Source organism: Phyllobates terribilis, unplaced genomic scaffold, assembly GCF_046119375.1.
Source record: "Phyllobates terribilis strain yellow unplaced genomic scaffold, ASM4611937v1 Scaffold_25__1_contigs__length_18738178, whole genome shotgun sequence".
Lineage (NCBI taxonomy): Eukaryota > Metazoa > Chordata > Amphibia > Anura > Dendrobatidae > Phyllobates > Phyllobates terribilis.
The window spans coordinates 4,442,808-4,465,119 of NW_027362785.1; the positions used below are offsets into that span (position 1 = coordinate 4,442,808).

Below are 22,312 nucleotides of genomic sequence, written 5' to 3' on the forward strand. Positions count from 1 at the left end.
TGCCACGGTCACCCATCACATCCACCCCGAAGGCACACCGCATGAAGGGTCAGGGAACCCAAGGCCAAGGGTGTCCCAACAGAAGGCCCGAGGGAGCTGGACTTAGGTGGATCACTGGTGGGGACGGCCAGAGAACGGGACAGAAGGAGAGCTCAGGGCCACGCTCCGGACTTGTTTGGGGGTTGGCTGGATCCAGGACCTGGTGGACGCAGCACGGCTCGGGTGGTCACTCGCAGCTGGAGTGACCAGTACAACATCTGCAGTAAGTAAACACACTTAACTGCACAACCCGACTCTGTCTTCATTGCCGTCTGCACTGCACCACCACAACCCCCATCCTCTGCACCTGTCCCCCCTGAGGCTATACCCCTCCCGTTGGGGGTTATCCCACCAAGCTGCGCACCCACCATCAGCCTCAGCGGACCCTGCTGCAGCGGCGGCCACAGTGACCGCAATACAACGGGTGGCGTAGTCGACATTAAGAACTAATAACATCTGTAGGACTGCCACATAACACTGAGCTTGACGCCCTGGGCACGGGCCGGGTCACAGCCGCTCGGAGACTACAACCCCCCATCTGATCCGGTGCCGGGTATTCCCCTCAAAAAGGAATATGTCCCAGGGGGCGCGTCAACTTTGGCGTAGTCGGCAGGATTACGTGCCCGCAACAACCGGGTACTGCGTGCCTGAAGAAAAGAATGAGTTTACCTCAAAAAGAAGTCTCCTGCCGGTTCCGGAGGGTCCCCGCCATCGGACCCCATCACCAGTCGATTCCAGCCGGTTGTCCGCCATTAACAGCGTTTTCCCGCCATCTGCAGAGTTTCCCGCCACTGGGAAGCGATTCCCGCCATTTCCAAAGGTTTCCCGCCTTGGAAGAGCGGACGCCATTATGGGCGTGCCAGAGGGTGGCGAGAGGCCACCTCCCATCGTGGGCCAGGACCGAAAATGGCGCCAAAAGTGGAAACCGCCCCCACCAACAGAGACTGTGATGCTAGAGGTGTCTGTCAGCGTGAAAGAACAGCCCCTGGAGCTGACAGTCACCAAGTGGCCCCGGGACCGCCCTCGAAGTGGGAGGAGACGAAAGGAGAGAACAAAGATGGGTGCCGCCTGGAGCAGTCTAGAGCGAGCGCACCCGGAGGCAAGAAGCCTGGAGAAGAGTATCGGAGGAGCTTACCCGGAGATGGCGAGAAAGCAGAGCAGCACCGGCCCGCTGGCCAGGAGCCTGCTGGAGACGACTGTAGGAGAGCAGAGCAGCACCGACCCGTTGGTCAGGAGCCTGCTAGAAACCACGACCCCACTAGGCCTAGTGGAGGTCCTTGCACAGCTCCTCCGAGACCGGGAGTGTGCACAGACTGCCCTGGAGGGCCTCGCACGGAGGATGGCCCGGGTACAGCGCGAGATATTGGCGGAATGGAGCCGTGAGATGGCCCAGCAGACCGAGACCTGTCAGCGGAGCACGCCACCCGAGACGAGGAGACAGACCGCCTCTGAGGATGGCGCGGGAGGACCAAAGGCCGGAGACGGCGCCGAGAAGGGAGCCGGACGCAAGGAGGCAGGTAAAGGGGACGCCTATACCCCAAGCCGGGAAACCGCCCACCTGCCCCCGCTCCCCGTCGCAGAGCCCGAAAGTCCCCCTGCTGTGCCCGTAGCCGCCATGTCACCGCTATGGACTAGGCCCCGACCGGAAGCCGCCGCAGCGACCCCTGTGACGTCACGCGCCTCGACCCGGAGCGTGACAAAGCAGGAAATACCACCAGCCTGGTCGCAAGGCCTAGTACCCCCGGGCGCCGCAATACCAACAGCGCCCCCTACCTCCGCGGAGCCCCCGGCCTGGCCGCAAGGCCAGGTAGCCCAGGGCGCCGCCGTCCTAACGGTGCCCTTCACCTTCCAGGTGCCCCAGGCCTGGCCGCAAGGCCTGGGCAACCCGGGCGCCACCACCACCGCGCCCGCGCCCGTAAAACCAAGGGTGCCACACCTGGGGGAGAACTTGTTCAGCCAGCTCACATGGCCGGACGGGCGGCCCTTCATCTGGCCCGAAGAATACCATGAGCTGGAACGGCAGCAGAGACTAAGACCCCTGGATGAACCCCTGATTCCGGCTCCGAAGCCCGTGGCACGGATCTCGCCCCCGCTAGCGGAAGCACAGTTTGAGTGGGACCCCACCGGAGAAGATCTAATGGGGTTCACTCAGGAAACCAGGGCAGCTGCAGCAGAGCGCGCTGAGTGTTGCCGACAGCAGCTCGAAGAGTTTGCGAGGGAGCGGAGAGAGAGGCGGGTCCGGGAACAGCAGGCCCAAGTACGGAGTGCCGAGCAGAAGAGCCGGACCAGGAGGGACCCCCGTGCAGCGCATTGTCCCCGCACCATCGGGACAGTGATCAAGTTCAACCAGCAGCATGGGTGGGGCTTCATTAGAGACAACAACACCCCCGGCGACGTCTTTGTCACGCGCAGAGACGTGGAGTCCCATCTGCCGGAGGGGCACAGAGGTCGTGACCTCTACATCGGAGACGAGGTCACCTTTACCCGGCACAAGTGTGCCAAAGGACCTTACGCCCTCCACGTACACCGCCTGACGGAGGAGGAGTTGCGGTGCGAGGAGGAGGAGCAAGAGGACCCGGACGGGTCTGAAGTTACAACCAGCTATAAGCAAAGAGCAGGAGGAAGACGCCGTTGAGTGCGGCAGAGCAGTAGATGTAAATAGTTACCCGACCGGGGTATAAAGAAACTGTTGCTAAATATATATAGTCCCCGTTGGGACCAGTATGAGTGAACTTTTTACCCGTTATTCCGTATCCATACCAGGCTGAGGACTGTGAGCAGCCATTCCCTTCCCTTTACCTGGCCGAGGACTGAGAGCGGCCAACTTCCCCTGTATATAGTTGCGCTTCCTAAAGCGTCCCCCACTGGTTTTATAGGAAAAACCATTTTTCCAGAGAGACTGTCGCACTTTACCCGGTCACACGTTGCACAGTGACCGGAGGAGGAGCCAGAGGCGACGAGAATGTTTTATTTGCTAATATATGTTGTTTTATATGTTCATGAAAAAAAAAAAAAATGTATGTTTTTGGTGTTATTTATGTCTTACAGCCCGAGGACGTGCTGTGATTTACCAGGGGGGAATGTAGCACCCTGAGGATTCGGCTGCTACAGGGGTATTGCACCTCAACCCAGAGGTGTGATATTCCACTCCCGGGCAAGGATGGAGAGTGGATCTGAGCTCGGTAGGCTGCATGCACTACACACATCCCATTTCCGAGGAACAGACCGACGGTACTCCCACTTAGAAATGTGCAGGTACGACCGAGTCTGTTCCTGGCTGGAGTGGGAGGGGGGTGGTACATCCCAAGTAGTGTAGGGGCAGATAGGGGGAGCAGCCTGGGTAAAGATAGGAGCTCATTGGGTGCTGGTCACCTGAGCTCACACATAGAGGGTGTATATAAGGTGGGCACCAACTAAGAACAGGGTCAGATGCAGAGAACAAGTCAGTTGGAGACAGCAAGACAGCTGCAGAGGAGCAGACAGCAAGCAGAGAGGAAGTCAGCCTGCAGCAAGAGAGAGACCCTGAGTGAGAGAGGAGCAGAGAAGGAGTACCCAGAGGGGAAAACAGAGAGGACCCAAGAACCCAAATTAAAGCACCGGGTGAGGAGTCGGCACAGGGTACCGGATCCCAAGCTGGTGGGGGCAGAAAACACACCCTAGCCAGAGACCGGAGATCGTGGGCAGCGTTTGCCACGGTCACCCATCACATCCACCCCGAAGGCACACCACATGAAGGGTCAGGGAACCCAAGGCCAAGGGTGTCCCAACAGAAGGCCCGAGGGAGCTGGACTTAGGTGGATCACTGGTGGGGACGGCCAGAGAACGGGACAGAAGGAGAGCTCAGGGCCACGCTCTGGACTTGTTTGGGGGTTGGCTGGATCCAGGACCTGGTGGACGCAGCACGGCTCGGGTGGTCACTCGCAGCTGGAGTGACCAGTACAACATCTGCAGTAAGTAAACACCCTTAACTGCACAACCCGACTCTGTCTTCATTGCCGTCTGCACTGCACCACCACAACCCCCATCCTCTGCACCTGTCCCCCCTGAGGCTATACCCCTCCCGTTGGGGGTTATCCCACCAAGCTGCGCACCCACCATCAGCCTCAGCGGACCCTGCTGCAGCGGCGGCCACAGTGACCGCATCACAACGGGTGGCGTAGTCGACACAAAAGAACTCTTAATAACATCTATAGGACTGCCACATAACACTGAGCTTGACGCCCTGGGCACGGGCCGGGTCACAGCCGCTCGGAGACTACAACCCCCCATCTGATCCGGTGCCGGGTATTCCCCTCAAAAAGGAATATGTCCCAGGGGGCGCGTCATATACAGCGCGTGTAGTAAGTTCAATGTCCTTTATGTATTGTCCCCGATCTGTGGAGACAATACGCAGTACACAGTGATCCCGTCACCTCTAGATAAAGGGGTGAAGACTTTTATTAGGGAATCGTTGCGCTCTGTTTATAATTAGAGTGGGGGCAGAGGGGCAGCATTCATGTGTTATTTGCTGCTTTGGGACCCTTAATCGAGAAGGGCCGGTGTCCACCGAGAAGAGGATGCCAGGGCAAAACTTCAGCTTAAATGTTTTTAAAATGTTTTATGATATATGCACTAACTCTCTTTTTAAGGTCCGGTATGGTCGAGGACAACTATAATTAAAGTGTGGGGGAATGTACGAGTGGTGGAGCAGATGTTCCACTTTATAACACCCCAAGTGGTTAAATGTATTTGCTAGTAATATATGTTATCTGAAAGCAAAACCCCCTCGGACTGCAGTATAGCTTAGACAGGGTTAACTGAGAGTTAGTGTCAAGTTCAGGAAGAGTTAGATGAGTTAGAGAAAGTGCAGTGAATTGATAGCAGTGGGTGGGCTGCTAGGGCCAACATGAGCCTGTTACTCAGGGTAGTGGATTGCCATAGAACCCTTCCGTGCGAATCCATCTGTCGGCCTGGGGACCTCGAGATGGACGGACTAAGCCTGCGGTGCTGCAGGGAAAGATGGACTCAGACTCTCAGAGGCGGAAGGTAATGGAATCCCAACTAAAATTGAACAAAATGGCCACCGTGGGTCTCCATTGATGTGGACAGCCAGCTGAGTCCAAACCAGGAGATATGCAATTCGTGAGTTCTAAAAAGTCAAAGAATAGACGAAAAAATTTAAAATGTGAAAGTTTCAAAAAGTTACAACACAGGAGGAAAACTTTCCACAGAAGAACAAATCTAATGTTCGAAAAGTTACAGCTAAATGTGAGAAAAATTGGTTTAGGAAAAGATAAACCTGACTAAATGATTCACGGAGCTGAAGACATTCCTGACTTTTTCTTTTTTTATCTGAATTCATTAACGAGGAAATCTGTCAAGAAATGTGACATGAAAAATAACTTGTCTAAAACTAGGAGAACGTGTAGAAGTTTCTTAAGAAAAAGGCAGGGAAAGCTGCGTGTTCTATTGGCATACACCCATAGGCCAATTATAATGAGGTCAATCTGGGCTACCGCCCAGGGCCCGGGTCTACCGTGGGGCCCAGGGCTCCCAGGCCAGATTAGCCTGGAATCTGCTCTGTAAAACTGCTGTGTCCGGAGGCGCTGCGAGGAGGACTCACCAGCTGCTGACTGTGTAAGTGCAGGAGAGGAGGCCGACAGCCGACTTCATCGGTCGCGTGACCTGTCACATGACTAAATGACATCATGGCAGGTCCTTTCACACCACCGCGACCCATACAACACACCGTACGCATAGCTGAGGAGACCGGGGGCCATCAGAAGGTGAGTATAATCTTTATTTTTTATTTTATTCTTTTTTTTACAGGTTCTATGGTACCCGGGTCTGGATGAGAGTCTCCTCTTCTCCAGACCCGGGTACCATCCGCACATAGAATCGCTTAATATCTACATATGCTCATACGAATATTAAGCGATTCAATGCAAGTCAGTGGCGGCAATTACGCTGCCTGTCCGCAAAATTAATGGACATGCTGCGTATTTTTCCGCAATGATAATCCGCAGCGGAAATTTCCGCAGCATGTGAACAGCACATGCGGATTATCATTGGGGAACATGGCGGGCCTTCTACCATGCGTTTTTTAAGCGTTTTCGCTGCGGAAATTCCGCGGCAAAAACGCTTGAAAGACACATAGTCGGCACGCAGCCTATGCGTGTATGTATTTGTCTTTGTATATGTCTGTATATCTATGTGTATTTGCAGCCTCATGCTGTATCTGAATGGGCGCCGTGCGGCCTCCGGCTGTATCTGAATGGGCGCCGTGCGGCCTCATGCTGTATCTGGGGGGCGCCGTGCAGCCTCATGCTGTATCTGAATGGGCGCCGTGCGGCCTCCGGCTGTATCTGAATGGGCGCCGTGCGGCCTCATGCTGTATCTGGGGGGGCACCGTGCAGCCTCATGCTGTATCTGGGGGGCGCCGTGCAGCCTCATGCTGTATCTGGGGGGCGCCGTGCAGCCTCATGCTGTATCTGGATGGGCGCCGTGCAGCCTCATGCTGTATCCGGATGGGCGCCGTGCAGCCTCATGCTGTATCTGGATGGGCGCCGTGCGGCCTCATGCTGTATCTGGATGGGTGCCGTGCGGCCTCATGCTGTTTCTGGATGGGCGCCGTGCGGCCTCCGGCTATATCTGGATGGGCGCCGTGCAGCCTCATGCTGTATCTGGGGGGGCACCGTGCAGCCTCATGCTGTATCTGGGGGGGCGCCGTGCGGCCTCATGCTGTATCTGGGGGGGCACCGTGCAGCCTCATGCTGTATCTGGGGGGGCGCCGTGCGGCCTCCGGCTGTATCTGGATGGGCGCCGTGCAGCCTCATGCTGTATCTGAATGGGCGCCGTGCGGCCTCATGCTGTATCTGGATGGGCGCCGTGCAGCCTCATGCTGTATCTGGATGGGCGCCGTGCGGCCTCCGGCTGTATCTGAATGGGCGCCGTGCGGCCTCATGCTGTATCTGGATGGGCGCCGTGCGGCCTCCGGCTGTATCTGGATGGGTGCCGTGCGGCCTCCGGCTGTATCTGAATGGGCGCCGTGCAGCCTCATGCTGTATCTGGGGGGCGCCGTGCAGCCTCATGCTGTATCTGGATGGGCGCCGTGCAGCGTCATGCTGTATCTGGATGGGCGCCGTGCAGCCTCATGCTGTATCTGGATGGGCGCCGTGCAGCCTCATGCTGTATCTGGATGGGCGCCGTGCGGCCTCCGGCTGTATCTGAATGGGCGCCGTGCAGTCTCATGCTGTATCTGGATAGGCGCCGTGCAGCCTCATGCTGTATCTGAATGGGCGCCGTGCAGCCTCATGCTGTATCTGAATGGGCGCCGTGCGGCCTCCGGCTGTATCTGGATGGGCGCCGTGCAGCCTCATGCTGTATCTGGGGGGGCGCCGTGCAGCCTCATGCTGTATCTGGGGGGGCGCCGTGCAGCCTCATGCTGTATCTGGGGGGGCGCCGTGCGGCCTCCGGCTGTATCTGGATGGGCGCCGTGCGGCCTCATGCTGTATCTGGATGGGCGCCGTGCAGCCTCATGCTGTATCTGGATGGGCGCCGTGCGGCCTCCGGCTGTATCTGAATGGGCGCCATGCAGCCTCATGCTGTATCTGAATGGGCGCCGTGCAGCCTCATGCTGTATCTGGGGGGGCGCCGTGCAGCCTCATGCTGTATCTGGGGGGGCGCCGTGCGGCCTCATGCTGTATCTGGATGGGCGCCGTGCAGCCTCATGCTGTATCTGGATGGGCGCCGTGCGGCCTCCGGCTGTATCTGAATGGGCGCCGTGCAGCCTCATGCTGTATCTGGATGGGCGCCGTGCGGCCTCCGGCTGTATCTGGATGGGTGCCGTGCGGCCTCCGGCTGTATCTGAATGGGCGCCGTGCAGCCTCATGCTGTATCTGGGGGGCGCCGTGCAGCCTCATGCTGTATCTGGATGGGCGCCGTGCAGCGTCATGCTGTATCTGGATGGGCGCCGTGCGGCCTCCGGCTGTATCTGAATGGGCGCCGTGCAGCCTCATGCTGTATCTGGGGGGGCGCCGTGCGGCCTCCGGCTGTATCTGGGGGGGCGCCGTGCGGCCTCATGCTGTATCTGGATGGGCGCCGTGCAGCCTCATGCTGTATCTGGATGGGCGCCGTGCAGCCTCATGCTGTATCTGGATGGGCGCCGTGCAGCCTCATGCTGTATCTGGATGGGCGCCGTGCAGCCTCATGCTGTATCTGGATGGGCGCCGTGCAGCCTCATGCTGTATCTGGGGGGGCGCCGTGCAGCCTCCGGCTGTATCTGGATGGGCGCCGTGCGGCCTCCGGCTGTATCTGGATGGGCGCCGTGCGGCCTCGGGCTGCATCTGGATGGGCGCCGTGCAGCCTCATGCTGTTTCTGGATGGGCGCCGTGCAGCCTCATGCTGTATCTGGGGGGGCGCCGTGCGGCCTCCTGCTGTATCTGGGGGGGGCGCCGTGCGGCCTCCGGCCGTGTATAGGAGGATTATGTGAAAGCTCATATTATACAGTATGAGACCCTACATACATAGAGGGATGTCCGCATACTTAATTGTGCTCAATATTAAGTCATACAATTAATATAAAAAAATAATTATAATTAATATTGTGCAGAATTAATTGCACATGAACTATCACATGATCTATCAAAGGGGGATCATGTGACAAGTCACGTGATACATCAGGTGTGTGTGGGGGGGGCACATCTTCTAAACTGCCCGGGGCCCTTGCTACTCTTAATCCATCCCTGCATACACCCACCGGTTCTAAGGGAGTTTAGAGCAGTATAAGGCAATGTCTCTTAAATTTGAGGATTGTTCTAGAACATGCACTAATTAGTCCTAAGTAAAGGCTGGGATTATACAGGTTTGTTGGAAAGGGGCAGGAAACAGTCATAGGACACCTGAAATAAAGTTCCCAGATCATGGGTGGTAGTTTTTTTTTTTCCATATGCATGTATTAAAGCTTTACACCCACAGGCTCTAGGGGAGTTAAGAGTAGTAAAATACCATACCTCTTATATTTGGGGAAGCAAAAATGATTAGAGCTAAAAAAAAAAAAAAGGCTGAAATTAAATTATGGACTTGAATTCTAACTAGAAATGGACACAAAAAAGTTAATGTTATCGGGTTTTACTTTTTTTTAATTTGAAATAAAAATTCAAAATTTTGTTTCCTCCAGCATTTTCTCCAATAACCTTCACATTTCATTATAACGTTGCAACATTTTCGTATATTCCAAAAATTTTTGTTTTAATTGGAGAAAAATAGTTTTTGGGAAATTTTTGAATTGTATTGAGTATTTTTTTTTTTTTTTCGCTCATGTCTCCAGTATCTTCCTTCTCTCCTGCTCCATAGACAATAAGCCTATGGCGTGACCTTCAGAAAATAAGAAGACTACCGGTACAATCCATGGATTATTGCTTAACCTAATTACGTTCCGGTGAACTCAACGTCGCGGGACACAAGTTGTTCGGGAAGTTTAAGGAGGACAAGTATTTCAGAAGAGTCTGTGTCTTCCTGGGTTCAGCGGTGGTCATGATGACATGGTCACGATGATGATGGGGTTGTAGACTGTCTTTGACGGGTGGAGAGGGACTCGGGTTACTGTTTCTTTTCCTTTATTTTTTCCTTGACTTTTTGAGGTTCAAATTGGATCAGGCGCAGGATTTCTTTATTATTCATGATTCCCTGAATAAATTCTCCTTCCGTGAGTTTATCTGGAAAGAGAAAATCCATAGGTGATCTGAATAGGTCTTCTACGAGGCTGGTAGGACCAATGGTCAAACAAACTGGTCTAGTAGACTAAACTGCAAAGGGGTGAAGAATAGAAATTAGCGAATTAATTTGAAAGTCCAGAAGCCACACCAGTAAGTGTTTGTGTGAGCGGGTTTGTGTAAGAGTGTTTATGTGAGTTGTGTGAGCGTGTTTGTTTGAGCGTGTTTGCGCCAGCTTTGTGTCAGCGTGTTTGTGTGAGATTGTGATCGTGTTTGTCTGAGAGTGCTTGTGTGAGTGGTTATGTGAGTGTTTGTGTGAGCGTGTGAGTGTTGTGTGAGTGTGTTTGTGTGAGTTGTGTGAGTGTGTTTGTTTGAGCGTGTTTGCGCCAGCTTTGTGTCAGCGTGTTTGTGTGAGATTGTGATCGTGTTTGTCTGAGAGTGCTTGTGTGAGTGTTTATGTGAGTGTTTGTGTGAGCGTGTGAGTGTTGTGTGAGTGGGTTTGTGTGAGTGTGTTTGTGTGAGTTGTGTGAGCGTGTTTGTTTGAGCGTGTTTGTGCCAGCTTTGTGTCAGCGTGTTTGTGTGAGATTGTGATCGTGTTTGTCTGAGAGTGCTTGTGTGAGTGTTTATGTGAGTGTTTGTGTGAGCGTGTGAGTGTTGTGTGAGTGGGTTTGTGTGAGTGTGTTTGTGTGAGTTGTGTGAGCGTGTTTGTTTGAGCGTGTTTGTGCCAGCTTTGTGTCAGCGTGTTTGTGTGAGATTGTGATCGTGTTTGTCTGAGAGTGCTTGTGTGAGTGTTTATGTGAGTGTTTGTGTGAGCGTGTGAGTGTTGTGTGAGTGGGTTTGTGTGAGTGTGTTTGTGTGAGTTGTGTGAGCGTGTTTGTTTGAGCGTGTTTGCGCCAGCTTTGTGTCAGCGTGTTTGTGTGAGATTGTGATCGTGTTTGTCTGAGAGTGCTTGTGTGAGTGTTTATGTGAGTGTTTGTGTGAGCGTGTGAGTGTTGTGTGAGTGGGTTTGTGTGAGTTGTGTGAGCGTGTTTGTTTGAGCGTGTTTGTGCCAGCTTTGTGTCAGCGTGTTTGTGTGAGATTGTGATCGTGTTTGTCTGAGAGTGCTTGTGTGAGTGTTTATGTGAGTGTTTGTGTGAGCGTGTGAGTGTTGTGTGAGTGTTGTGTGAGTGTGTTTGTGTGAGTTGTGTGAGCGTGTTTGTTTGAGCGTGTTTGTGCCAGCTTTGTGTCAGCGTGTTTGTGTGAGATCGTGTTTGTCTGAGAGTGCTTGTGTGAGTGTTTATGTGAGTGTTTGTGTGAGCGTATTTGTGTGAGCGTGTGAGAGTTGTGTGAGTGGGCTTGTGTGAGTGTGTTTGTGTGAGTTGTGTGAGCGTGTTTGTGCGAGCTTTGTGTCAGCGTGTTTGTGTGAGATTGTGATCGTGTTTGTCTGAGAGTGCTTGTGTGAGTGTTTATGTGAGTGTTTGTGTGAGCGTATTTGTGTGAGCGTGTGAGTGTTGTGAGAGTGGGCTTGTGTGAGTGTGTTTGTGTGAGTTGTGTGAGCGTGTTTGTGCGAGCTTTGTGTCAGCGTGTTTGTGTGAGATTGTGATCGTGTTTGTCTGAGAGTGCTTGTGTGAGTGTTTATGTGAGTGTTTGTGTGAGCGTATTTGTGTGAGCGTGTGAGAGTGTTGTGTGAACGGGTTTGTGTGAGTGTGTTTGTGTGTTTATGTGAGCGTGTTTGTGTGAGCGTGTTTGTGTGAGCGTGTTTGGCCACCGGACGGCAGCACTGCAAACCGACAACATTCTTGGTGCCTCTTCTGATCAGTAGGCCTGGCACACTGTCATGTTGGATCACTCCGTAACGATGAAGTCTCATCGGGCCTACAAATCAGAAGAGGCAGTAGGTAGGAGGTGATTTGTAAGACTCCTGTCCGTTGGCCACAGAATACTGATACTCTTGCGAATTTATTATCTCAAACAGATGAAAACTATGATTGTAGACCATTAGAAGGGACAATTCCTTACACAAGAAGATGTAATTGGTGGATCTTGGAATTTCCTATAGAGAAGATATGGAACGACAAGGTCAGAATATAGAGAGGGACCACGTGAGACATGCCCTTGTAGCCTCCACCATCTGTGGTACGTAGGGGGACTTCTTCATCCACATTTTTTGGTGTCTATTCGGTGATCCTATGCGGCTGACAAGACCTGAAGAGACATGTATATCGCTGTCTCTTTTAACATCGAAAGGAGTCAATGGATCTCCATAACTAAAGTAGACTTCAAAAGAGGGGGCAACCACATGTACGTGGAAATAAATGGGTCTGCTGGGATCTAGATATGGGATGAGGGCTTCCAACAACTTTTCTTACTGGATGGTGACCACTAACTGTAATATTGCCGGTGAGATGAGATTGACAACGACTTCTGCGCTCTGCATAGGCATAAACATAAATTATAAAGTGAAATTAATTATACTAAAAGATGTCATCTTGCCAAAAACTCATAAGAAATGGCTGAGTGCAGTAGAGTCCTCGCTCACATGATAATGGGGGCAGAAATTTTGTACTACCATAAAATTTGGCACCAGTGGCCTTCTCACCCACGCCATGCTCCTGACTCATGGGCTCTGTTAACCTTAGTTTGGGTTCACATTGCCTACTGTCATTGGCTTCATCGGAGCTTACATTTGAAGCCCTGGAAAAACGGTATTCGGATGTTTGCGCTGACGGGGCCATTGACTGTATGATGCCAACAGAGTCACCATCTGCTCTGTTGGACATCATTTTTGTCCGTATCCACCTATTTGAGGCGGACTCCAGGACTCAGTCACCTATCTTTTGGAGCCCACCTCAAATAGGCAAATATGGCTGAAAATGATGTCCTACAGATCACACAATGACTTTGTGTCCATCACCATAGTCAATGGCCCCATTAGCACAAATGTCCGATTCCTAGAAGCCCCAACAGAGCCACTGACTGTAGACTAAAAGGCAATGTGAGCCACATTGTAAAGAGGACTATCCACTGAAACGTTAAGGCCCAATGTTCAAGGTCGAAATGTTATGGGTGATACACAAAAGGTACCATTTTAGAGATATATCCAATGCGTCAAGTCATCTTTTAGGGTAGCAGCACCGATGGTGGTCATCCCATTTACTTGCCACAGCTATTGATAATTCTTGTGGTCAACTCTACTCCCGGAAGATCCGGCTAATCGGCCATTCAAGGAAAAGAGAGGTGTGACCTAATGGAAGTCTACTTTTAAGTGGACCTCTACAGTTGTAAAGAGGACTATCCACCAAAACGTTAAGGCCCAATGTTCAAGGTTGAAATGTTTTGGGTGATACACAAAAGGTACCATTTTAGAGATATATCCAATGTTTCAAGTCATCTTTTTGGGGTAGCATTACCGATGGTGGTCATCCCATTTACTTGCCACAACTATTGATGATTCTTGTGGTCAACTCTACTCCCGGAAGATCCGGCTAATCGGCCAATCAAGGAAAAGAGAGGTGTGACCTAATGGAAGTCTACTTTTAAGTGGACCTCTACAGTTTATGGCCAAAGCCAAGGAAGCTTTGATGGCTCATACATTGAAGATGCCCATTGTTATGGGTTGTTGTGGTTGTGTCCACCATCGGTAAACCCACCAGGCAGCCTTGGCTGTTCATGGTTGGCCTCCTCAATGTAGGGTGGGATGTTCTGATCACTTTGTGGATGGCTAAAAGTTCTATTGACTTTACGGGATCACAGTTCTAAGTCAAGTAACTACAAGCTCGAAATGATATTAGTTGTGTCACGTGACCTCAAAAGTGCAAAAACTTCTACTGGATGTGACTAAACATAGATGAAAGTTACCGGCATCTTTTTTGCCAAAGTAGTCCCATATTTTATTGGTTCTCCTGTCCGGAGTGTTTTCATCATCTGGTAGATGTTTTTGGTCTTCAGCAGTAATCATTTTGAATATTGCCTGAAAAAGAAAAAGCACAAAAAAAAAAAAAAAATGAACATTTTCTCGAAACACAGAAATTCGAAAGTGTTTTTTTTTTTTTTTAAAAGTTTGTGTTAAACTCCTTAAGATGTAAAAATAATCAAAAAGCTCTTGAAAATAATTACGTGAAGACAAAATGGAAATTCAATTTTTATTGTAAAAAATAAAAAAAAAAAAAAAAAATTAAATTAAATTAAAAAAAAAAATAGGATATGGACTTGAAATATGTTTAACTTGAAAGAAAAGAAGAAAAAAAGAAAAGAAAAAGAAGAAAAAAAAAAAGCAAAATATAAAATAATAGTAAAAATCAATATAAAGCAGAACGGAAAAAAAATAAACTAAAATTGACGTTGATCGTTTAATTTGAATTTCAGAAAGTAATGAACATTTACTAAAAACATCAGAGTTGATTAATGATGGAAGAATTTTTTTTAATTCCTTTATTATTTTAATTTCTGGAAATTGGATTTCTTTTAAAATTTGACATTTCTATAAGTATTAGTGCTGATACTGCTCGGTACTCGCCCGAGCATCACGTTACTCGGGATGTTCGGCGAGCACCGAGCATTTCCGGGTTACTTGGGCGGGAGCTCGGGTCTCCGCCCTGCATGTTCATTGGCTCTTTACAGAGCCAATGAACATGCAGGGATTGCCAGCCAGTCACTGTAATGCTGCAGCCATGTTGGTTGTGGGCATTACAGTGATTGGCTGGCCGCACAGCGTCACCTCGAGTATTTAAAACCGGGCGCCGCCATCTTGGACACAGTCGCTCCGGATTAGACAGTGTAGGGACAGCGCTGCTGATTTAGGGAGAGATATATACTGCGAAATAGTTAGTGTAGGGTCTGTAAAGGCTGCCAGAACAAACAAACAGTCCTTCTGAGGACTAATATCCATCCCAGATATCAGGCAGGCAGGCTGTATAGGAGACGCAGTGGTTATACCAGCAAACACTGCATTACAGTCCTGTGTGCTGCTGCTGGTCAAATTGCTAGACTTATCCCCAGGTCTCAGGGGCCAGGAAAAATCCTTTTTTTTTTCATCTAAATCCTGTTTTTCCTCTTCCACGGTTCTAATCTCCTTTTTATTACCCTTTTGCCATTGATAGTGAGAGCGAAAGCTATTTTACGTCATTTACAATGGGCAAGGCGCGTGGCAAGGGACGTGGAAGTGGACGCTCTGGTGATGGTGCGTGCAGAGGACGGGGCCGTGGCCAAGGTGAAAATGTGCCACAACCAACAGCCACATCTTCTCGCTCCCACTTCTTGACCGAATTACTAGGGAAGCACAGAACAGCACCAGTATTGCCAACTGATCAGTGTGAACAGGTTATTAATTGGATAGCAGACAATACTTCCAGTTACCTAGGCACCACCACCTCCGGTCTGTCTTCCACACGGTCAACTCTTAGTAGCCGCGAGTCTCGACCGCATACTCCTCCTCACCCTGATGCTCCTTCCTCCCACCATGCCGAGTGTCGTCAGACAGCAACTGATCCCACACTTGGACACTCTGAAGAGCTGTTCACTGGTCCATTTCCATATTTGTGCCCCTCGCCTGCTCCGCTTGAAGTGGTGGAAGAGGAGATCCCATGTAGCGATGCCGAAATATTTGAACAGCCAAGGCCACAGGAAGTCGACGCTGGCAATTTGTCACAAGAGGTGGACGATGACGAGACAAAATTGCCACGAAGTGAGGAGGAGGATCGAGGTGCGCAAGTGGAAGAGGAGGAAGTGGTGGATGATCTAGTAACTGACCCAACGTGGAAGGAGGACATGCAGAGTGAGGCCAGCAGCACACAGGGGGAGGGAGGCAGAGCACCCCAACAGGCAGGAAGAAGCAGTGTGGTGGCCAGCATCAGCAGGGGTGACAAAACTACCAGCCTGACCACCACCAGCATGATCAGGCACATGTGCTTAACCTCGTGGTTCAGCAGTTTCTTAAATCGTACCCCGAGTTGCCACATCTGCTCGCCAAAATACGCCGCTTGTCAGCTCATTTTCGGAAGTCGGCTACAGCTTCCGCAGCCCTTGCTGTGTTGCAGCAGCGTTTGCAGCTTCCGGCACACCGACTGGTGTGTGATGTCTCCACACGTTGGAACTCTACCCTCCACATGTTGCAAAGGATTTGTGAGCAGAAGAGAGCAGTTGTGGAGTACCAGATGCAACAAGGCCGTCGATATTCAGGTCAGACTCCACACATAAGACCTCAGGAGTGGACCTGGATGTCTGACATATGTACCATCCTGACAAACTTTGAGGAGGCCACCAAGATGGTGAGTGGCGATGACGCCATCATTAGCGTCAGCATTCCACTTGTCTGTCTTTTGCAACGTTCTCTGCAGAGAATTAAAGAGGAGGCATTGCAGCCAGAGTATGATGAGATGGATCAAGAAGCCGTAGCGGGCGATTACACACAGCCCAGCCTCATCTCATCCCAACGTGCATTGGGGGACAATGAGGGAGAGGAGGAGGAGGAGGAAGAACAGGAGCTGGTATCATGCGCTGTAGACGGTAGTACCTGTACAACTGTCATACCGTCGGTTCAGCGTGGGTGGCCTGAGGACAGGGAAGAGGAGGAGGAGGAGGAGGAGAGCATGGTCAGTCGTCATCTTGGTGAGGACATGGAAGTCTTGCCCGTTACCAGTCTGGCACGCATGGCTGACTTTATGTTACGCTGCCTTAACCGTGACCCTCGCGTTGTCAAAATGTTGGGTGACAGTCATTACTGGTTGGTGACACTTTTAGACCCCCGCTACAAGGAGAACTTTCACTCTCTTATTCCTGAGGTGGAGAGGTCTACAAAAATGTGGCAGTACCAGAAGGCCCTTGCTGCAGAACTGTTAAAAAAATTCCCATCTGAACACGCTAGCGGCAGAGGTCACAGTTCGTTGCCCAACCAAGGCGTACAGGCGAGAGAGATGCAACTCCAATCCAGCAGAGGCAGGGGAACACTGTCAACGTTCTGGGACAGTTTTCTCAGACCCTCCCTTCGGACAGACCCTGAGGCGTGTGGTACTCTCACAAGGAGTGGAAAGTTTCAAAAGATGGTGAGGGAGTACCTTGCCGACCGTACCAGCGTCCTCCGTGATTCCTCTGTGCCTTTTAATTATTGGGTATCCAAGCTGGACACTTGTAATGAACTCGCTCTGTATGCCTTGGAGGTCCTGGCCTGCCCTGCCCTGCCACTAGCGTGTTATCGGAGTGTGTTTTTAGTGCCGCTGGGGGAATTATAACTGATAAGCGCACTCGCCTGTCAACTGACAATGCTGACAAGCTGACCCTTATCAAAATGAACAAGGGCTGGATTGGGCCAGACTTCTCATCACCACCAAATGACAGCAGAGTAACATAAAGTCAAATCCACTGTGTTATTTCAGGAGGTGTATTCCCATGCACCGCTTCACACCCACACATGGGTATACGCTTCCTCATTTCAGCTGTTTTATGTTCTTCTCCTTATCCTCAGCCTCCACCACCACTATACCACCAGGGTGACCGTGGTCCGTGTTGCCATTATTGAAAGTTCCTCCGTCCTTATTTTTGGCAACTTTTGCTTGGAAGGCATAGGCAAAGACTATGGGAGACCCACTCCCCAATAATGGGAATAATGTTTTTAAGATGCTGTACTGTATGGCTCTTGTAAGGGGCATTAAAACCGTCTTGTTAAGCTACTGCGACCTCCACCACTTTTCCAAGGGGCATTAAAACCATCTTGTTAAGCTACTGCGACCTCCACGTCTCTTCCAAGGGGCATTAAAACCGTCTTGTTAAGCTACTGTGACCTCCACCACTTTTCCAAGGGGCATGCAAACTGTCTTGTTAAGCTACTGTGACCTCCATTACTTTTCCAAGGGGCATTAAAACCGTCTTGTTAAGCTACTGCGACCTCCACGTCTCTTCCAAGGGGCATTAAAACCGTCTTGTTAAGCTACTGTGACCTCCACCACTTTTCCAAGGGGCATTAAAACTGTCTTGTTAAGCTACTGTGACCTCCACATCTCTTCAAAGGGGCATTAAAAGCGTCTTGTTAAACCACTCTGAACTCCATAGCTGTTCCAAGGGGCATTGAAATGTTGTATTAAATTACATCTAACCTCCACGACTCTTCCAACGGGCATTGCATTTCCTCCTAATTTTAGACAGCTTTTGCTTTTCAATGCATAGGTGAACACTAAGGGAGACCCACTCCCCAATAATGGGTAGAAGGATTTTAGTATGCTGTAATCCACGTCTGTTTCAAGGGGCATTGCAGTTCCTCATAATTTTTGGAAAGCCTTCCATTCACTGCTTTGGCCAACAGTGTACAGGAGACCCAGTTGCTATAAATGGAAAAAACGGTTTAGTTAAGGCCCTCTGACCTCCATGTCACTTCCAAGGGGCATTGGAGTGCCTCGAAATTTTTGGTAGGCATTGCACTCACTGTATGCCCTATAACTGTGTAGCCGAACCGCTCCTTTTGTTACAGAAACATATCCTACAAGACATATCTGGTTGACTGGCCTGATATTGATGTGAATGGTCCCTGTTCCTCCTGCTCTTTCTCCTTTGCCACCACCTCATCCATTATTCATCACCTGAAGCTTTGTTTTAACGGGAGTCATAGAGCTGGGATAGTAGCAGGAAAACATCCAGCAATCCTCGGAGGAGGTAGGATATGCGCCAAAACGCTGATCACCTCAGGCCTAGCCGCTACCACATACATGCGCTTGCATGTATGTGGAACAGAAAGCGAAGGAGGTGGATGGCCTCATGATCATGAATAATTTACTCGTTGAGTAGGAGGCCGACCACTGCTGCTGTCTACCTTCTGAACTTGTGTTGAAGCCTGATTGACCCAGGACCCGCAATCCTCTATGTCTGGAGGACGTGTTGCCACCCAGTGTCCAACTGTGTCCCGGCTTCCACAATATTAACCCAGTGTGAAGGCGTCAGTAAGACCATCCCTGGCCACATTGACTTGTCCACGTGTCTGTGGTTAGGCTGTCCTTCAAATAGCGGCTGGGGACTGAGTATGGACACCAGGCCGACCCCTGGCGGCTGGGGACCGAGCGTGGACACCCGGCCGCGGGGCGGCTGGCGACCGAGTATGGACACCCCGCCGCGGGGCGGCTGGGGACCATGTGTGGACACCCGGCCACGGGGCGGCTGGGTACCGAGTATGGACACCCGGCCGCGGGGCGGCTGGGGACCGTGTGTGGACACCTGGCCGCCGGGCGGCTGGGGACTGAGTATGGATACCTCGCTGCCGAAGCAGCGATGACATGGTGGCCAGCTTCGGCCTCCTCCAAACTGAAAGGCCCCATTTCAAGTGCAAGCTAGCAGTATGGCATTGCAGCCTGGGGGTGGGTGGGTGGCAGGCTGCACACTTACGCTTGCATTCCAAGAAAACAAAGAAGATGCTAATTTCTATCATCATCATCATGCTCCTCACTTGGCACTCTCAACTCCCCTGATGGAAAAGCCAGGGCCCACCGGAGGAGTCTGGTTCTCTGGTGGGCTCGTCCAATGCTGCCCTAAAGCAGGCCGGGCTAAGAAAAGTGTGTGGGGGATGTTCCGCCGAGAAATAGGGGCGGCTGGGGACTGAGTATGGATACCTCGCTGCCAAAGCAGCCAAGAGGTAGTGGCCAGCTTTGGCCTCCTCCAAACTAAAAGGCCCAATTTCAAGTGCAAGCAAGCAGTATAGTATTGCAGCCTGGGGGTGGGTGGGTGGTTGGCTGCATACTTGCGCTAGCATTGCAAGGAATGGGGGAGGTACAATTGAACACTGCCCTGGGACAAGGACTTGCACCGGGATAGTTGCAAATCTGCATCTTCTGATGCGGCAAGGATCACTTCTGATGGGCACACTTTTAGGCAGTGACCTGGGTGTCAGAGATGCTTCCAGGGGTCTTCCCCATGCTGTTCCCATGTCTTTTCAGCACTGTATGCATGTGTCACACAGCACAAAAATGTTAAAATGACATTTCCCGGTGAATGCATTTGTCACGGTTGAAAGCAATACAAAAGTGCAAAAACGCCTTAAAAATGCTACTTGTGAACATAGCCCAAGGTGTGGAGGAGTATTTTTTGGGGGGGTTATTTATTTTACCTTATACACAAGTCTTTACCCTGGAAAGGAACTTCCTTAACATATTTCACAGGAAAGCACTATCAGTTTCGTTTTATTGTGAGCCCGTAAAAGTGACTTAATACCTCTGACCACGTTGTTGACAGCAGTGACCTGGGGGTCAGAAATGCTTCCTGGGGCGATCCTCATGCTGTCCCCATGTCATTTGAGCACTGTCACTATCGTTTTGGGCACTTTTTAGGCTTTCTACAGACTGCAGGGGGTGCCACCGCAAAAATACTCGGGTCTCCCATAGACTAACATTGGGCTCGTTGCTTGAGTATCACGGCGAGCTCGGCCCGAGCTTCGAGCACCCGAGGATTTTAGTGCTCGCTCAACACTAATAAGTATTCATTAATATTTTATTTATTTTAATTAATCAGAATTGATTAATGACGGAAGAATTTTGTAATTTCTTTATTATTTTAATTTCTAGAAATTGGATTTCTTTTCAAATTTGACATTTCAATAAGTATTAATTAATATTGTATTTATTTTAATTTTAATTAAGTCTTGAACAATGAGCAATGAACAATTAATGAGCAATAAATCTCTGCCGTCCAATCATTTTATGAAATGATTCAAATTTTATTACGTATCTATTAAGCTTGTAAAAAATGAAATCAAATGTAAATTAAATTAATATTGAGTATCTAAGAGTTGGGTTAAGTTAAGGAATGATTGTAGCAGTATCAGAAAGAAAACTCAAGAGTTCCAAAAATTTCGTAATAGAGCATTATGTAACTTGACCCCTTAATTATTCCTTAACATTAAAATTCATAAAAATATTATTTTTGTTATAAATTTGCCTTTAAAATTTCATTTCGCAATTTTGAAGATCTATTTATTTTCCAAATTCTAACCACTTTTTAAAACCAAAAATTTTTACCAAAATATTAGAATTGACCAAATTAGACAGATATTCATTTTGGCTAGTTTAGCTCTAAAGTCTGTTAAGATCTTAAAATATCATGACCCTAAAATATTCAGTAATTTTCATTCCTGGCCCTTTGTTTTTGTTAATTTGACATTTTTTGGGTCATCGGGGTCTGTCGGACTGCTGGTGGTGCTCTTATATTGCTAAGAAATTAAGAAAATACCGTACCGTGACGATTTCGAGAACTTCTTGCTTATTGATGGTCCCATTTCCGTCCACGTCATATAAGGAGAAAGCCCACTCTAATTTTTGGTTAGTCTTCCCAGAAGAGGTCATATGAAGAGCGATCACATATTCCTTAAAGTCCAAGGTGCCGTCGTTGTTGGCATCAAAGCTTCTGAAGACGTGTTGGGCATACGCTTTTGGATCGGCGTCGGGAAAGAACTTTGAGTAGATACTTTCAAACTGAGTATTGGAGATCCTTCCACTCGGACACTCCTTCAAGAAGGACTGATACCAAGTGCACAACTCCTCCTGGGTAAATTTGGTGTTCAACTGAAGTTCTTCCAGAATCTCTTTCGATAGGGCACCACTTTTGCTATTGCCCATTATGAAGGAAGAAGGTTCTTGAACTTTACTATTGTCCTACAACGCTAAAACTCAAGGAGGTAATGAGTAGAAGATACTGCCTCTCTGTAAATCCAGATAAGACTTGTTAGGATTACTGCGGTTTAAGCGTCATGCAGACAATGGTGTTCACTTTGTCACTTCAGAACGACAATTAATTTAATTGAAAAAGCAGGATAACCTCATGATACGTGTCTTACCCACTAACGATACTATGAAGTTAATAAAGGAGATGCTTTGGCTGAGTCTGAAGCCATTAAGAGGGAATCTGAGTTTACGACCGGCTTTTCTACCCGTCTGGTGCCATATATGTAATTAGATGGCCTTATGGGATGCGTTAGGAGCCACCATCAATGGTGAAGTGAACTCCGTCAACCTCAACATTAATTGTATAGTTGTACTGTAGAGAAGTTGGTCACCTTTTGGTGGTATCATAGTGAGTCCATAGATTCATGACAACCTGGTTGTTGCCATCTGGTTGATTTGGTGGTCATTGATGTAATGAGATTGGCTAAAATTGTGTAAAGAACTGGTGGATATGGTGGCCGAACAAGTGAGTATATATTTTTTTAACCCCTCCATGTGTCTATGGAGACCTCAGAGAGCTTGATAGACTGTATTTACCGGCAATCGGGGCAAAATTGATCCACATCCAATTAATTCGATGCAAATTTAAATTTCACAGCCGAATTCGAGCAACTTTCACGAAGTTAAATTTCATCAGATTTGCTGATCTGTAGTCACTATGTTGTACTTAAAAATCCCAGTTTAACATTGTAGGATGATGAGAAAGCATCAAAATAATTCATGAAAAATCCTGCCCAACTCATCATTGCTCCCGTAAGAACTCCGGAGAAGAGAAGATTCCTGGCCCGGATTCAGGAGATTGCCCAATTTAAAATGCTGTGAGCCACAGCTGTGTTCCTCATCGTAAAGCTGCCAGCCTAAAAATAAATCCGTGTGAATAATAAATCCACTTACGTGTCTATAACTTGAGTG

At 49.6% G+C, this 22,312-nt stretch overlaps 1 protein-coding gene across 1 annotated transcript; it reads right to left on the minus strand.

Annotated features, from left to right (window-relative positions):
• Positions 1 to 9,099: 9,099 nt before the first annotated feature.
• Positions 9,100 to 21,359, minus strand: RCVRN (recoverin). Its single transcript, XM_073660400.1, has 3 exons — positions 20,915 to 21,359; positions 13,569 to 13,680; positions 9,100 to 9,734 (listed from the first exon to the last, which is right to left on the minus strand). The coding sequence occupies exons 1-3, from the start codon at positions 21,293 to 21,295 to the stop codon at positions 9,619 to 9,621; spliced, it is 609 nt and encodes a 202-aa protein (XP_073516501.1). The 5' UTR covers positions 21,296 to 21,359; the 3' UTR covers positions 9,100 to 9,618.
• Positions 21,360 to 22,312: the final 953 nt, after the last annotated feature.